This window comes from Orbicella franksi, chromosome 5 (assembly GCF_964199315.1).
Source record: "Orbicella franksi chromosome 5, jaOrbFran1.1, whole genome shotgun sequence".
Lineage (NCBI taxonomy): Eukaryota > Metazoa > Cnidaria > Anthozoa > Scleractinia > Merulinidae > Orbicella > Orbicella franksi.
The window spans coordinates 6,753,582-6,771,544 of NC_138149.1; the positions used below are offsets into that span (position 1 = coordinate 6,753,582).

Consider the following 17,963-nt stretch of genomic DNA (forward strand, 5'->3'; position numbering starts at 1 on the left):
TTCTCAATTGGTTCTCTGATGCAGTGACTTGTTGTTTCTCTCTCAGTTGTTCTCTCATCTGGTTCATCTCACTTTCCCTTGTCCTCAATTGGTTCTGTAGTGCAGTGACTTGTTGTTGTTGACGCTCTCTTAGTTGTTCCCGTTGTCCTCGACACTCAATTAATTGTTCGTTCATTGTTGTAATTTCTTGCTCTTTTCCTCTCAGCTGATTCTGCAGTTCAGTGATTCGTTGTTGTTTATCTCTTAATCCCCGCGCATCACGTTCCAGTTCTTGTCGTGTTTCATTCAATTGCTCTCTCACTGTTTCCAATTCCATCTCCGATATTGCTACCTGCCTCTGCAATTCAGCGACTCTTTGTTGCTGCTGCGCCCTTGATAATTCTTCTTGTCTTTGAAGTTGACTAAGTTGTTCTCTAACTGTTCTTAATTCTTGGTCCGTTCTTGTTAATTGACTTCGCAACTCAGTGATACGTTGTTCCTTCTCTCTCATTCGTTCTTCTTGTCCTCTGGATTCATTCAGCTGTTCTCTCATCTGGTTCATTTCTCCTTCCCGTGTTCTCAATTGGTTCTCTGATGCAGTGACTTGTTGTTGTTTCTCTCTCAGTTGTTCTCTCATCTGGTTCATCTCACTTTCCCTTGTCCTCAATTGGTTCTGTAGTGCAGTGACTTGTTGTTGTTGATGCTCTCTTAGTTGTTCCCGTTGTCCTCGACACTCAATTAATTGTTCGTTCATTGTTGTAATTTCTTGCTCTTTTCCTCTCAGCTGACTCTGCAGTTCAGTGATTCGTTGTTGTTTATCTCTTAATCCACACGCATCACGTTCCAGTTCTTGTCGTGTTTCATTCAATTGCTCTCTCACTGTTTCCAATTCCATCTCCGATATTGCTACCTGCCTCTGCAATTCAGCGACTCTTTGTTGCTGCTGCGCCCTTGATAATTCTTCTTGTCTTTGAAGTTGACTAAGTTGTTCTCTAACTGTTCTTAATTCTTGGTCCGTTCTTGTTAATTGACTTCGCAACTCAGTGATACGTTGTTCCTTCTCTCTCATTCGTTCTTCTTGTCCTCTGGATTTATTCAGTTGTTCTCTCATCTGGTTCATTTCTCCTTCCCGTGTTCTCAATTGGTTCTCTGATGCAGTGACTTGTTGTTGGTTCTCTCTCAGTTGTTCTCTCATCTGGTTCATCTCACTTTCCCTTGTCCTCAATTGGTTCTGTAGTGCAGTGACTTGTTGTTGTTGACGCTCTCTTAGTTGTTCCCGTTGTCCTCGACACTCAATTAATTGTTCATTCATTGTTGTAATTTCTTGCTCTTTACCTCTCAACTGACTCTGCAGTTCAGTGACCCGTTGTTGTTGTTCTCTGCGGCATCTTTCACTTTGTCCTTGGAAGTCATTGAACTGCTTTCTCATTGTTTCTAGTTGTCGCTCGTTTGCTGTCAACTTATCTTGCATTTCAGTGACCCGTTGTTGTTGCTCTGTCAACTGTTTCTTTTGCTCTTGAAATTCACTCGTATTTGCTGTTACCCGACTTTGCAGTTCAGCAGCTCGTTGCTCTTCTTGTCTTAACTGCTCCAGTAATGATGCTTTCTCCGCGTTGTTTTCTTGTAATTGTACTTGCAATTTGGTTAGTTCTCGTTCTCTTCTTGTTAACGTCTCTTCCAAATCAGTGACTCGTTGCTGTTCCTCTCTGAATCGTTTGCTTTGTTCTTGGAAATCTCGCTTGTTTGTTTTCAGCTGATCTTGCAGTTTACTTACTCGTTGTTGTTCGTCCTTCAATCGTTCCTTTTGCCCTTGAAATTTATTCAGTTTTTCTTCCATTTTTCTCAATTTCTGTGCGGTTGTTTCCAACTGGTCTTGCAGGTCAGTGACTCGATGTTGTTCTTCTTTGAATCGTTCTTCTCCTCGTTGAGACGCAATCAATAACTCTTTCGCCCTTGACAGATCTTGCTCAGTTTTTCCCAACCGAGCTTGTAACTCAGAGACTTGTTGTTGGTGTTGTTTTTCTGATAGTCTTTCTTGTTCTTGACACCTATATAACTCCTCCTCTTTTGTTGTCAACTCTCCTTTACACATTGTCAACTGAGTTTGCAGTTCATTAGCTCTTTGCTGCTCCTTTTCTAATAGTTCTTCTTGTCGTTGACAATTTTTCGACTTTTCCTCCAGTGCTATCAACTCTTTTTCGAATAACATTGTCAACTGACTCAACTGTTGTTCTCTGATTACTTCGGCCTCATTTTGAAATTCTGTCAGTTGGTTTCTTATTGTTGTCAACTCTTGGTCCTTTTCTATCATCTGATTCTGCAGTTCCTTCAATTCTTGTTTGCAAATTATCAGTTGTTCTCTAGTTGTTGTTGATTCGTCTTCCTTTATTGTCAACTGATCTTGCAACTCAGTGACTTGCTGTCGCTTCTCTTTCAATTGTTCTTCTTGTTTTTGAACTTTATTCAGTTGTACTCTAGTTGTTGTTAATTCGTCTTCCTTTATTTTCAACAGATCTTGCAGCTCAGTGACTTGTTGTCTCTTCTCTTTCAATTGTTCTTCTTGTTCTTGAACTTCATTCAGTTGTTTTCTAGTTAATCCCAATTCGTCTTCCTTTATTTTCCACTGATCTTGCAACTCAGTGACTTGTTGTCGCTTCTCTTTCAATTGTTCTTCCTGTTCTTGAACTTCACTCACTTGTATTTTAGTTCTTACCAATTCGTCTTCCCTATTTTCAACTGATCTTGCAAGTCATTGACTTGTTGTCGCTTCTCTTTCAATTGTTCTTTTAGTTCTTGAACTTCATTCAGTTGTTTTCTAGTTGTTGTTAATTCGTCTTCCTTTATTTTCAACTGATCTTGCAGCTCAGTGACTTGTTGTTGTTTCTCTTGTAACAGGTCTTCTCGTTCTTGAAATTCATTCAGTTGTTTTCTAGTTGTTGCCAATTCGTCTTCCTTTATTTTCAACTGATCTTGCAGCTCAGTGACTTGTTGTCGCTTCTCTTTCAATTGTTCTTCTTGTTCTTGAAATTCATTTAGTTGTTTTCTAGTTGTTGCCAATTCGTCTTCTTTTATTTTTAACTGATCTTGCAGCTCACTCACTTGTTGTCGCTTCTCTTTGAATTGTTCTTGTTGTTCTTGAAATTCATTCAGTTGTTTCCTAGTTGTTGCTAATTCGTCTTCCTTTATTTTCCACTGATCTTGCAACTCAGTGACTTGTTGTCGCTTCTCTTTCAATTGTTCTTCCTGTTCTTGAACTTCACTCACTTGTATTCTAGTTGTTACCAATTCGTCTTCCTTTATTTTCAACTGATCTTGCAAGTCATTGACTTGTTGTCGCTTCTCTTTCAATTGTTCTTCTTGTTCTTGAAATTCATTCAGTTGTTCCCTAGTTGTTGCTAATTCGTCTTCCTTTATTTTCAACTGATCTTGCAGCCCAGTGACTTGTTGTCGCTTCTCTTTTAATTGTTCTTCTTGTTCTTGAACTTTATTCAGTTGCTCTCTAGTTGTTGCCAATTCGTCTTCCTTTATTTTCAACTGATCGTGCAACTCAGTGACTTGTTGTCGCTTCTCTATCAATTGTTCCTCTTGTTCTTGAAATTCATTTAGTTGTTCTCTAGTTGTTGCCAATTCGTCTTCCTTTATTTTTAACTGATCTTGCAGCTCAGTGACTTGTTGTCGCTTCTCTTTCAATTGTTCTTCCTGTTCTTGAACTTCATTCAGTTGTTTTCTAGTTGTTGCCAATTCGTGTTCTTTTATTTTTAACTGATCTTGCAGCTCAGTGACTTGTTGTCGCTTCTCTTTCAATTGTTCTTCTTGTTCTTGAAATTCATTCGGTTGTTTTCTAGTTGTTGCCAATTCGTCTTCTTTAATTTTCAACTGATCCCGCAGCTCAGTGACTTGTTGTCGCTTCTCTTTCAATTGTTCTTCTTGTTCTTGAACTTTATTCAGTTGCTTTCTAGTTGTTGCCAATTCGTCTTCCTTTATTTTCAACTGATCTTGCAAGTCATTGACTTGTTGTCGCTTCTCTTTCAATTGTTCTTCTTGTTCTTGAACTTCATTGAGTTGTTTTCTAGTTGTTGTTAATTCGTCTTCCTTTATTGTCAACTGATCTTGCATCTCAGTGACTTGTTGTCGCTTCTCTTTTAATTGTTCTTTTTGTTCTTGAACTTTATTTAGTTGCTTTCTAGTTGTTGCCAATTCGTCTCCCTTTATTTTCAACTGATCCTGCAGCTCAGTGACTTGCTGTCGCTTCTCTTTCAATTGATCTTCTTGTGCTTGAAATTCAGTCAGTTGCTTTCTAGTTGTTGGCAATTCGTGTTCCTTTATTTTCAACTGATCTTGCAGCTCAGTGATTTGTTGTTGCTTCTCTTTCAATTGTTCTTGTTGTTCTTGAAATTCATTCAGTTGCTTTCTAGTTGCTGCCAATTCGTCTTCCTTTATTTTCAACTGACCTTGCAGCTCAGTGACTTGTTGTCGCTTCTCTTTCAATTGTTCTTCTTGTTCATGAAATTCATTCAGTTGTTTTCTAGTTAGTGCCAGTTGATGTTCGTAGGTTTTCGAGTGCTCTTGCAGTTCATTGACTCGTTTTTGTTTGTCTTTCAATTGGTCTTCCTTTCCTTGGAATTCCTTGAATTCTTTTCTCATTGTTGTAACTTCTCGTTCTCTTGCTCCCAGTTTATGCGGCAGCTCATTTTTCAACTGTCGTTGCTCAATTAACAGTTCTTCTTTTCCTTGAAATTCATTTAATTTTTCTCTTATTATTCGCAACTCTTGTTTGTTTGCTTCCAACTGATTTTGCGGTTTAATTGGAAGCTGTTGTTGCTTTCTTAACAGTCCTTCTTCTTCTCCTTCTTCTTCTTCTTCTTCGTCTTCTGCTTCTGCTTCTCCTTCTGCTTCTTCTTCTTCTTCATCATCTTCTTCTTTTTTTTCTTCTTCTCCCTCTTCTTCAAATTTGTTCGCTTCTTCTTTCATTGTTTTCAATTCTTGACTGCATGTTGTCAAATATATTTGTAAAACAGTAACATATCTCTGACATTCAGTGATCTGCTCACTGGTGGTTGTCGATTCTTTTTGGTTTCCTATTAACTGTTTTTCCAATTCACTGACTACTGGTTGGTGCTTTCCCACAAATTTGTTATTTCCTCGAAGTTGATTCAATTGTTCTCCAGTTGTTGTCAACTCTTTTTCATTTATTCTCAACTGATCTTACAGTTCAGTGACTTGTTGTTGTTTCTCTTGTAACAGGTCTTCTCGTTCTTGAAATTCTTTCAGTTTTTTTCTGGTTGTTGCCAATTCGTCTTCCGTTATTTTCAACTGATCTTGCAGCTCAGTGACTTGTTGTCGCTTCTCTTTCAATTGTTCTTCTTGTTCTTGAAATTCATTCAGTTGTTTTCTACTTGTTGCCAATGCGTCTTCTTTTATTTTTAACTGATCTTGCAGCTCAGTGACTTGCTGTCGCTTCTCTTTCAATTGTTCGTCTTGTTCTTGAAATTGATTCAGTTGTTCTCTAGTTGTTGTTAATTCGTCTTCCTTTATTTTCAACTGATCTTGCAGCTCAGTGACTTGTTGTCGCTTCTCTTTCAATTGTTCTTCTTGTTTTTGAACTTCATTCAGTTGTATTCTAGTTGTTGTTAATTCGTCTTCCTTTATTTTCAACAGATCTTGCAGCTCAGTGACTTGTTGTCGCTTCTCTTTCAATTGTTCTTCTTGTTCTTGAACTTCAGTCAGTTGTTTTCTAGTTGTTGTTAATTCGTCTTCTTTTATTTTTACCTGATCTTGCAGCTCAGTGACTTGTTGTTGTTTCTCTTGTAACAGGTCTTCTTGTGCTTGAAATTCATTCAGTTGTTTTGTAGTTGTTGCCAATTCGTCTCCCTTTATTTTCAATTGATCTTGCAAGTCATTGACTTGTTGTCGCTTCTCTTTCAATTGTTCTTCTTGTTCTTGAACTTTATTCAGTTGCTTTCTAGTTGTTGCCAATTCGTCTTCCTTTATTTTCAACTGATCTTGCAACTCAGTGACTTGTTGTCGCTTCTCTTTCAATTGTTCTTCTTGTTCTTCAAATTCATTCAGTTGTTTTCTAGTTGTTGCCAATTCGTGTTCTTTTATTTTTAACTGATCTTGCAGCTCAGTGACTTGTTGTCGCTTCTCTTTCAATTGTTCTTGTTGTTCTTGAAATTCATTCAGTTGTTTTCTAGTTGTTCCCAATTCGTCTTCCTTTATTTTCAACTGATCTTGCAACTCAGTGACTTGTTGTCGCTTCTCTTTCAATTGTTCTTCTTGTTCTTCAAATTCATTCAGTTGTTTTCTAGTTGTTGCCAATTCGTGTTCTTTTATTTTTAACTGATCTTGCAGCTCAGTGACTTGTTGTCGCTTCTCTTTCAATTGTTCTTCTTGTTCTTGAAATTCATTCAGTTGTTTTCTAGTTGTTGCCAATTCGTCTTCCTTTATTTTCAACTGATCTTGCAGCTCAGTGACTTGCTGTGGCTTCTCTTTCAATTGTTCTTCTTGTTCTTGAAATTCATTCAGTTGTTTTCTACTTGTTGCCAATTCGTCTTCCTTTATTTTCAACTGATCTTGCAGCTCAGTGACTTGTTGTCGCTTCTCTTTCAATTGTTCTTGTTGTTCTTGAAATTCATTCAGTTGTTTTCTAGTTGTTGCCAATTCGTCTTCCTTTATTTTCAACTGATCTTGCAGCTCAGTGACTTGTTGTCGCTTCTCTTTCAATTGTTCTTCTTGTTCTTGAACTTTATTCAGTTGCTTTCTAGTTGTTGCCAATACGTCTTCCTTTATTTTCAACTGATCTTGCAACTCAGTGACTTGTTGTCGCTTCTCTTTCAATTGTTCTTCTTGTTCTTGAAATTCATTCAGTTGTTTTCTACTTGTTGCCAATTCGTGTTCTTTTATTTTTAACTGATCTTGCAGCTCAGTGACTTGTTGTCGCTTCTCTTTCAATTGTTCTTGTTGTTCTTGAAATTCATTCAGTTGTTTTCTAGTTGTTGCCAATTCGTCTTCCTTTATTTTCAACTGATCTTGCAGCTCAGTGACTTGTTGTCGCTTCTCTTTCAATTGTTCTTCTTGTTCTTGAACTTTATTCAGTTGCTTTCTAGTTGTTGCCAATTCGTCTTCCTTTATTTTCAACTGATCTTGCAACTCAGTGACTTGTTGTCGCTTCTCTTTCAATTGTTCTTCTTGTTCTTGAAATTCATTTAGTTGTTTTCTAGTTGTTGCCAATTCGTCTTCTTTTATTTTTAACTGATCTTGCAGCTCAGTGACTTGTTGTCGCTTCTCTTTCAATTGTTCTTGTTGTTCTTGAAATTCATTCAGTTGTTTTCTAGTTGTTGCCAATTCGTCTTCCTTTATTTTCAACTGATCTTGCAGCTCAGTGACTTGCTGTCGCTTCTCTTTCAATTGTTCGTCTTGTTCTTGAAATTGATTCAGTTGTTCTCTAGTTGTTGTTAATTCGTCTTCCTTTATTTTCAACTGATCTTGCAGCTCAGTGACTTGTTGTCGCTTCTCTTTCAATTGTTCTTCTTGTTTTTGAACTTCATTCAGTTGTATTCTAGTTGTTGTTAATTCGTCTTCCTTTATTTTCAACAGATCTTGCAGCTCAGTGACTTGTTGTCGCTTCTCTTTCAATTGTTCTTCTTGTTCTTGAACTTCAGTCAGTTGTTTTCTAGTTGTTGTTAATTCGTCTTCTTTTATTTTTACCTGATCTTGCAGCTCAGTGACTTGTTGTTGTTTCTCTTGTAACAGGTCTTCTTGTGCTTGAAATTCATTCAGTTGTTTTGTAGTTGTTGCCAATTCGTCTCCCTTTATTTTCAATTGATCTTGCAAGTCATTGACTTGTTGTCGCTTCTCTTTCAATTGTTCTTCTTGTTCTTGAACTTTATTCAGTTGCTTTCTAGTTGTTGCCAATTCGTCTTCCTTTATTTTCAACTGATCTTGCAACTCAGTGACTTGTTGTCGCTTCTCTTTCAATTGTTCTTCTTGTTCTTCAAATTCATTCAGTTGTTTTCTAGTTGTTGCCAATTCGTGTTCTTTTATTTTTAACTGATCTTGCAGCTCAGTGACTTGTTGTCGCTTCTCTTTCAATTGTTCTTGTTGTTCTTGAAATTCATTCAGTTGTTTTCTAGTTGTTCCCAATTCGTCTTCCTTTATTTTCAACTGATCTTGCAACTCAGTGACTTGTTGTCGCTTCTCTTTCAATTGTTCTTCTTGTTCTTCAAATTCATTCAGTTGTTTTCTAGTTGTTGCCAATTCGTGTTCTTTTATTTTTAACTGATCTTGCAGCTCAGTGACTTGTTGTCGCTTCTCTTTCAATTGTTCTTCTTGTTCTTGAAATTCATTCAGTTGTTTTCTAGTTGTTGCCAATTCGTCTTCCTTTATTTTCAACTGATCTTGCAGCTCAGTGACTTGCTGTGGCTTCTCTTTCAATTGTTCTTCTTGTTCTTGAAATTCATTCAGTTGTTTTCTACTTGTTGCCAATTCGTCTTCCTTTATTTTCAACTGATCTTGCAGCTCAGTGACTTGTTGTCGCTTCTCTTTCAATTGTTCTTGTTGTTCTTGAAATTCATTCAGTTGTTTTCTAGTTGTTGCCAATTCGTCTTCCTTTATTTTCAACTGATCTTGCAGCTCAGTGACTTGTTGTCGCTTCTCTTTCAATTGTTCTTCTTGTTCTTGAAATTCATTCAGTTGTTTTCTAGTTGTTGCCAATTCGTCTTCCTTTATTTTCAACTGATCTTGCAGCTCAGTGACTTGCTGTGGCTTCTCTTTCAATTGTTCTTCTTGTTCTTGAAATTCATTCAGTTGTTTTCTACTTGTTGCCAATTCGTCTTCCTTTATTTTCAACTGATCTTGCAGCTCAGTGACTTGTTGTCGCTTCTCTTTCAATTGTTCTTGTTGTTCTTGAAATTCATTCAGTTGTTTTCTAGTTGTTGCCAATTCGTCTTCCTTTATTTTCAACTGATCTTGCAGCTCAGTGACTTGTTGTCGCTTCTCTTTCAATTGTTCTTCTTGTTCTTGAACTTTATTCAGTTGCTTTCTAGTTGTTGCCAATACGTCTTCCTTTATTTTCAACTGATCTTGCAACTCAGTGACTTGTTGTCGCTTCTCTTTCAATTGTTCTTCTTGTTCTTGAAATTCATTCAGTTGTTTTCTACTTGTTGCCAATTCGTGTTCTTTTATTTTTAACTGATCTTGCAGCTCAGTGACTTGTTGTCGCTTCTCTTTCAATTGTTCTTGTTGTTCTTGAAATTCATTCAGTTGTTTTCTAGTTGTTGCCAATTCGTCTTCCTTTATTTTCAACTGATCTTGCAGCTCAGTGACTTGTTGTCGCTTCTCTTTCAATTGTTCTTCTTGTTCTTGAACTTTATTCAGTTGCTTTCTAGTTGTTGCCAATTCGTCTTCCTTTATTTTCAACTGATCTTGCAACTCAGTGACTTGTTGTCGCTTCTCTTTCAATTGTTCTTCTTGTTCTTGAAATTCATTTAGTTGTTTTCTAGTTGTTGCCAATTCGTCTTCTTTTATTTTTAACTGATCTTGCAGCTCAGTGACTTGTTGTCGCTTCTCTTTCAATTGTTCTTGTTGTTCTTGAAATTCATTCAGTTGTTTTCTAGTTGTTGCCAATTCGTCTTCCTTTATTTTCAACTGATCTTGCAGCTCAGTGACTTGCTGTCGCTTCTCTTTCAATTGTTCTTGTTGTTCTTGAAATTCATTCGGTTGTTTTCTAGTTGTTGCCAATTCGTCTTCCTTTATTTTCAACTGATCTTGCAGCTCAGTGACTTGTTGTCGCTTCTCTTTCAATTGTTCTTCTTGTTCTTGAAATTCACCCACTTGTATTCTTGTTGTTGCCAATTCGTCTTCCTTTATTTTCAACTGATCTTGCAAGTCATTGACTTGTTGTCGCTTCTCTTTCAATTGTTCTTCTTGTTCTTGAAATTCATTCAGTTGTTTTCTAGTTGTTGTTAATTCGTCTCCCTTTATTTTCAACTGATCTTGCAACTCAGTGACTTGTTGTCGCTTCTCTTTCAATTGTTCTTCTTGTTCTTGAAATTCATTCGGTTGTTTTCTAGTTGTTGCCAATTCGTCTTCCTTTATTTTCAACTGATCTTGCAAGTCATTGACTTGTTGTCGCTTCTCTTTCAATTGTTTTTCTTGTTCTTGAACTTTATTCAGTTGCTTTCTAGTTGTTGTTAATTCGTCTTCCTTTATTTTCAACTGATCTTGCAGCTCAGTGACTTGCTGTCGCTTCTCTTTCAATTGTTCTTGTTGTTCTTGAAATTCATTCGGTTGTTTTCTAGTTGTTGCCAATTCGTCTTCCTTTATTTTCAACTGATCTTGCAGCTCAGTGACTTGTTGTCGCTTCTCTTTCAATTGTTCTTCTTGTTCTTGAAATTCACCCACTTGTATTCTTGTTGTTGCCAATTCGTCTTCCTTTATTTTCAACTGATCTTGCAAGTCATTGACTTGTTGTCGCTTCTCTTTCAATTGTTCTTCTTGTTCTTGAAATTCATTCAGTTGTTTTCTAGTTGTTGTTAATTCGTCTCCCTTTATTTTCAACTGATCTTGCAACTCAGTGACTTGTTGTCGCTTCTCTTTCAATTGTTCTTCTTGTTCTTGAAATTCATTCGGTTGTTTTCTAGTTGTTGCCAATTCGTCTTCCTTTATTTTCAACTGATCTTGCAAGTCATTGACTTGTTGTCGCTTCTCTTTCAATTGTTCTTCTTGTTCTTGAACTTTATTCAGTTGCTTTCTAGTTGTTGTTAATTCGTCTTCCTTTATTTTCAACTGATTTTCCAAATCAGTGACTTGTTGTCGCTTCTCTTTCAATTGTTCTTCTCTTTCTTGAACTTCATTGAGTTGTTTTCTAGTTGTTGTTAATTCGTCTTCCTTTATTGTCAACTGATCTTGCGTCTCAGTGACCTGTTGTCGCTTCTCTATCAATTGTTCTTCTTGTTCTTGAACTTCATTCAGTTGTTTTCTAGTTGTTGTTAACTCGTCTTCCTTTATTGTCAATTGATCTTGCGTCTCAGTGACTTGTTGTCGCTTCTCTTTTAATTGTTCTTTTTGTTCTTGAACTTTATTTAGTTGCTTTCTAGTTGTTGCCAATTCGTCTTCTTTTATTTTCAACTGATCTTGCAGCTCAGTGACTTGTTGTCGCTTCTCTTTCAATTGTTCTTCTTGTTCTTGAAATTCAGTCAGTTGCTTTCTAGTTGTTGGCAATTCGTGTTCCTTTATTTTCAACTGATCTTGCAGCTCAGTGATTTGTTGTTGCTTCTCTTTCAATTGTTCTTGTTGTTCTTGAAATTCATTCAGTTGCTTTCTAGTTGCTGCCAATTCGTCTTCCTTTATTTTCAACTGACCTTGCAGCTCAGTGACTTGTTGTCGCTTCTCTTTCAATTGTTCTTCTTGTTCATGAAATTCATTCAGTTGTTTTCTAGTTAGTGCCAGTTGATGTTCGTAGGTTTTCGAGTGCTCTTGCAGTTCATTGACTCGTTTTTGTTTGTCTTTCAATTGGTCTTCCTTTCCTTGGAATTCCTTGAATTCTTTTCTCATTGTTGTAACCTCTCGTTCTCTTGCTCCCAGTTTATGCCGCAGCTCATTTATCAACTGTCGTTGCTTAATTAACAGTTCTTCTTTTCCTTGAAATTCATTAAATTTTTCTCTCATTATTCGCAACTCTTGTTTGTTTGCTTCCAACTGATTTTGCGGTTTAATTGGAAGCTGTTGTTGCTCTCTTAACAGTCCTTCTTCTCCTTCTTCTTCTTCTTCTTCTTCTTCTTCTTCTTCTGCTTCTTCTGCTTCTTCTGCTTCTGCTTCTGCTTCTTCTTCTTCTTCTTCATCTTCTTTTTTTCCTTCTTCTCCCTCTTCTTCAAATTTGTTCGCTTCTTCTTTCATTGTTTTCAATTCTTGACTGCATGTTGTCAAATAAACTTGTAAAACAGTAACATATCTCTGACATTCAGTGATCTGCTCACTGGTGGTTGTCGATTCTTTTTGGTTTCCTTTTAACTGTTTTTCCAATTCACTGACTACTGGTTGGTGCTTTCCAACAAATTTGTTATTTCGTCGAAGTTGATTCAATTGTTCTCTAGTTGTTGTCAACTCATTTTCATTTATTCTCAACTGATCTTGCAGTTCAATGACTTGTTGTTGTTTCTCTCGTAAAAGGTCTTCACGATCTTGAAATTCATTCAGTTGTTTTCTAGTTGTCGCCAATTCGCCTTCCTTTATTTTTAACTGATCTTGCAGCTCAGTGACTTGTTGTCGCTTGTCTTTCAATTGTTCTTCTTGTTCTTGAAATTCATTCAGTTCCTTTCTAGTTGTTACCAATTCGTCTTCTTTTATTTTCAACTGATCTTGCAGCTCAGTGACTTGTTGTTGCTTCTCTTTCAATTGTTCTTCTTGTTCTTGAAATTCATTCAGTTCCTTTCTAGTTGTCGCCAATTCGTCTTCTTTTATTTTCAACTGATCTTGCAGCTCAGTGACTTGTTGTTGCTTCTCTTTCAATTGTTCTTCTTGTTCTTGAGCTTCATTCAGTTGTTTTCTAGTTGTTACCAATTCGTCTTCCTTTATTTTTAACTGATCTTGCAACTCAGTGAGTTGTTGTCGCTCCTCTTTCAATTGTTCTTCTTTTTCTTGAAATTCATTCAGTTGTTCTCTAGTTGTTGTTAATTCGTCTTGTTTTATTGTCAACTGATCTTGCAACTCAGTGACTTGTTGTCGCTTCTCTTTCAATTGTTCTTGTTGTTCTTGAACTTCTTTCAGTTGTTTTCTAGTTGTTGCCAATTCGTCTTCCTTTATTTTCAACTGATCTTGCAGCTCAGTGAGTCGTTGTCGCTTCTCTTTCAATTGTTCTTCTTGTTCTTGAAATCCATTCAGTTGTTTTCTAGTTGTTGCCAATTCGTGTTCTTTTATTTTTAACTGATCTTGCAGCTCAGTGACTTGTTGTCGCTTATCTTTCAATTGTTCTTCTTGTTTTTGAACTTCATTCAGTTGTTTTCTAGTTGCTGCCAATTCGTCTTCCTTTATTTTCAACTGATCTTGCAGCTCAATGACTTGTTGTCGCTTCTCTTTCAATTGTTTTTCTCTTTCTTGAACTTCATTCAGTTGTTTTCTAGTTGTTGCCAATTTGTCTTCCTTTATTTTCAACTGATCTTGCAGCTCAATGACTTGTTGTCGCTTCTCTTTTAATTGTTCTTTTTGTTCTTGAACTTCATTCAGTTGTTTTCTAGTTGTTGCCAATTTGTCTTCCTTTATTTTTAACTGATCTTGCAGCTCAGTGAGTTGTTGTCGCTTCTCTTTCAATGGGTTTTGTTGTTCTTGAACTTCTTTTAGTTGTTTTCTAGTTGTTGTTAATTCGCCTTCCTTTATTTTTAACTGATCTTGCAGCTCAGTGACTTGTTGTCGCTTCTCTTTCAACTGTTCTTCTTGTTCTTGAACTTCATTTAGTTGTTTTCTAGTTGTTGCTAATTTGTCTTCCTTTATTTTCAACTGATCTTGCAGCTCAGTGACTTGTTGTCGCATCTCTTTCAATTGTTGTTCTTGTTCTTGAAGTTTATTCAGTTGCTTTCTAGTTGTTGCCAATTCGCCTTCCTTTATTTTTAACTGATCTTGCTGCTCAGTGACTTGTTGTCGCCTCTCTTTCAATTGTTGTTCTTGTTCTTGAAGTTTATTCAGTTGCTTTCTAGTTGTTGCCAATTCGTCCTCCTTTATTTTTAACTGATCTTGCAGCTCAGTGATTTGTTGTCGCTTCTGTTTCAATTGTTCTTGTTGTTCTTGAACTTCATTCAGTTGTTTTCTAGTTTTTACCAATTCGTCTTCCTTTATTTTCAACTGATCTTGCAGCTCAGTGACTTGTTGTCGCTTCTCTTTTAATTGTTCTTCTCTTTCTTGAACTTCATTCAGTTGTTTTCTAGTTGTTGTTAATTCGTCTTCCTTTATTTTTAACTGATCTTGCAGCTGAGTGACTTCTTGTCGCTTCTCTTTCAATTGTTCTTCTTGTTCTTGAACTTCACTCAGTTGTATTCTAGTTGTTGCCAATTCGTCTTTCTTTATTTTTAACTGATCTTGCAGCTCAGTGACCTGTTGTCGCTTCTCTTTTAATTGCTCTTCTTGCTTTTGAACTTCATTCAGCTGTTTTCTAGTTGTTGCCAATTCGTCTTCCTTTATTTTTAACTGATCTTGCAAGTCAGTGAGTTGTTGTCGCTTCTCTTTCAATTGTTCTTGTTGTTCTTGAACTTCATTCAGTTGTTTTCTAGCTGTTGCCAATTCGTCTTCCTTTATTTTCAACTGATCTTGCAGCTCAGTGACTTGTTGTCGCTTTTCTTTCAATTGTTCTTCCTGTTCTTGAACTTCTTTCAGTTGTATTCTAGTTGTTACCAATTCGTCTTCCTTTATTTTCAACTGATCTTGCAGCTCAGTGACTTGTTGTCGCTTCTCTTTCAATTGTTCTTCCTGTTCTTGAACTTCTTTCAGTTGTATTCTAGTTGTTACCAATTCGTCTTCCTTTATTTTCAACTGATCTTGCAGCTCAGTGACTTGCTGTCGCTTCTCTTTCAATTGTTCTTCCTGTTCTTGAACTTCTTTCAGTTGTATTCTAGTTGTTACCAATTCGTCTTCCTTTATTTTCAACTGATCTTGCAGCTCAGTGACTTGTTGTCGCTTCTCTTTCAGTTGTTCTTCTCTTTCTTGAAATTTATTCAGTTGTTCTCTAGTTGTTGTTAATTCGTCTTCCTTTATTTTCAACTGATCTTGCAGCTCAGTGACTTGTTTTCGCTTCTCTTTCAATTGTTCTTCCTGTTCTTGAACTTCTTTCAGTTGTATTCTAGTTGTTACCAATTCGTCTTCCTTTATTTTCAACTGATCTTGCAGCTCAGTGACTTGTTGTTGTTTGTTTTGTACCAGGTCTTCCTGTTCTTGAAATTCATTCAGTTGCTTTCTATATGTTGCCAATTCTTCGTCCTTTATTTTCAACTGATTTTGCAGTTCATTGACTCGTTGGTGTTCACCTTTAAATTGTTGTCTAGTTGTTTCCAATATTTTTTTGTTTGTTCTCAACTGATTTTGCAGTTCACTGAATCGGTTTTGTACCTCTCGCAATACTTCTTCTTGTCCATGAAATTTTTGTCTAATTATTTCCAGTTCCTGTTCGTATGTTGTCAACTGCCCTTGTAGTTCACTGACTCGCTGTTGCTCCTCTTTCAATTGGTCTTCTTTTTCTTGGAATTCTTTCAGTTGTTCTCTTGTTGTTATCAATTCTCCTACGTTCGTTGCCAACCGCATCTGCAGTTCAGTGACCGATTGTTTTTCCTCCTGCAATACTTCTTCTTGTCCTTGAAATTCCTTCAATTTTTCTCTTAATGTTATCATTTCTTGTTCTTTTGCTGACAGCTGATTTTGCAGCTCAGTTATAAACTGTTGTTGTTCTCTTAACAGTTCTCCTTGTTCTTGAAATTCATCCACTTGTTCTTTCGTCAGTGTTTTCAGTTCTTGGCTGCATTCTGTCAAGTGTCTTTGCAGAACAGTAGCACATCTTTGATATTCAGTGACTTGTTCACTGGTGGTTTCCAATTGTTTTTCGCTTGCTTTTAAGTGTCTTTCTAATTCAGTGACCATTAATTGTTTCTTTCTCCACAATTCTTCTTTCCCTTGAAATACATTCAATTGTTCTCTTATTGTCAATTTTTGACTGGGTTGTTTTGCTCTCATCAAGTCATCTTCTAATGAAAATTGAATCAATTGTTCTGTCGTTGTCTCCAAGTCTTCCTTGTCATCTGGTTTTTCCTCGGCAGTCTCAACATGGAATAGGTCATCAAATAAGTTGAGCAATTGGCCTGTCTCGTTCTTTGTGTCGTTAATCTCTGCTTGCAGTTCAGTCCATCGTTCTCTGTGCATGTTTAATTGCTCCTGAAAGGCTGTTCTACTTAACCCCGCCATTCCATTTCTTTTCCATTTCTTGGCATTTGTCTGTCAACTGAGTCTCTTTACACCTCAAAGATCATTTTTCGTTATTGTTTATTTCCTTGTTGTTCATCACGTAACATCTCCTATTTTTGACACAAAAGGAATCACAATTAGATCTGAAGGGAGGGTGGTACATGTCACCAGAAATGCGGACGCACGTGGCCAGCCTCGTTCCCAGGACCTTTGAGGAAAAGTTGACGCGTCGCTAGCAAGTGCTGGCGAGCGATGAACGAGATTGCCAATTAGCGCGCAACCTGGTCACACCAACATAAATACTTGTACTTACACCCACCCAGACCACCAGCAGTGCACGTATGGCCTTGTAATATGAATCCAGGATTTGCTAGTGGCGTGATTTTCTGGAAAATCTAATTTATATGTGAACTCCGCGATGCGTGCATTTTTCCGTTGAACGAATTGCGAGTCTGCCCGTCTTAGTTTTGCAGGTTGATTTTCTCCGACGTTGTACGCACGATAGGTCACTTCTTACAGACGAGGAAAAGAGTTGTTCGTTTAAGCTACTTCATCTGCTTGTGACCTTTGCCTTGATGCCAGTGTCACAAAAATGTATGCTGGCATAAACCACGACAAAACTCTAGGAAAGCGACCAAATCGGAGTCGATGTCACCGTGGTGAATAATATTTACAGTCTGTAGACAGCAGGCCGCAACCTGCAACCTTCTAACAATACCCTACAATCATAACGTCGTCCGGGTGAATGTAGTCCTGAGAACGACTGTTTTGTGGTGGTGACATTGACTGACGTTTGGACAACCTGAGCGGATGCAAAAGAATTCATCATCAGATTCTCAAATTCATTAATACTTTATGAAGAGAAAACAAAGGAAATCACTACCGTGAGGGAGGTTTGGATGTGTGATCCTAATTATCATAAAATTGGGTGAATTTTTGCTTTGAATTTCTCCAAGAATTATTAATACTTTAAGAAGCTATATCAAACACTCGAAAGAGTGTTTCATCAGATTATTGTTGATGTCGCCATTTCTCGTCGCTCGTTTGTCCTCAGTCAGCATTTGATCTTGCAAACGGCTATTTCTAAAACGGGAAAGAGGAATCGGAAAAAGAGGAACGGGAACGGGAACGGGAACGGGAACGGGAACGGGAACGGGAACGGGTGACGGGGAACGGGGAATCTCTAAAAGGGGAAATCTCTAAAAAGGGGAATCTCTAAAATAGGGGAATCTCAGAAAGGGGGAATCTCTGAAAGTGGGAGTCTCTAAAACGGAGAATCTCTGAAACGGGGAATTTCTAAAAGGAGTAATCTCTAAAACGGGGAATCTCCAAAAAGGGGAATCTCTAAAACGGGGAATCCCAAAAAGGGGGAATCCCAAAAAGGGGGAATCTCTGAAAGGAGGAATCTCTAAAACGGGGAATCTCTAAAAGGGGGAATCTCTAAAAGGGAGAATCTCTAAAACGGGGAGTCTCTAAAAGAGGAGTCTCTAAAAGGAATAATCTCTGAGTTTTTCACACTCCTCAATCTTCACTCACTGCTCAATCCTCCACCTCACTTTTATTACGAAAGTTTTTCTCAACGGAAGTTGAGAATTCTGCAACTACAAATTAATAAAGTTTTAACTGCAACAGATTGTGAAACGGAAAATTCTTCAACTACAAATTGTACACTGTATGGTGAGATGCTAAGTTTGAAAGTTTTCTTTCGGTTCTAATTTTTGCGATTTTGGGGGTTTTCCACGATCCGCAAAAAAATAGTTCCTGCAAAATAAGTATCCCGCGGAAATCAGATCCCGCAAAAATTGCATCACACGCGAAATGATATATACAGACATCACAACGAAAATCTAGTTGCTGTAATTTATTTCGTTCTTTCGTTCAGAAACAAAATGATGAAATGGGAAACGAAGCGTTCAGAACTAAAAAAAAGGTTTACAGGAAAGGATCTTTATTGGCAAAAGCACGTACAATTTCGCACAAAAGCACGATGTAACTGTGATAGAGTGACAGTGATTACTGGATTACTGTGTTCACATCTCCACGTTTTG

The 17,963-nt window shown here is 37.2% G+C and overlaps 1 protein-coding gene across 1 annotated transcript; it reads right to left on the bottom strand.

Annotated features, from left to right (window-relative positions):
* Nucleotides 1–10: 10 nt before the first annotated feature.
* Nucleotides 11–17,720, bottom strand: LOC145486972 (uncharacterized; the record flags this gene model as incomplete). Its single annotated transcript, XM_081465680.1, has 4 exons — nt 14,632–17,720; nt 12,889–13,368; nt 4,550–4,767; nt 11–2,720 (listed from the first exon to the last, which is right to left on the bottom strand). Coding segments are annotated over exons 1-4 (4,692 nt in total), but the record flags the coding sequence as incomplete, so codon positions are not given.
* Nucleotides 17,721–17,963: the final 243 nt, after the last annotated feature.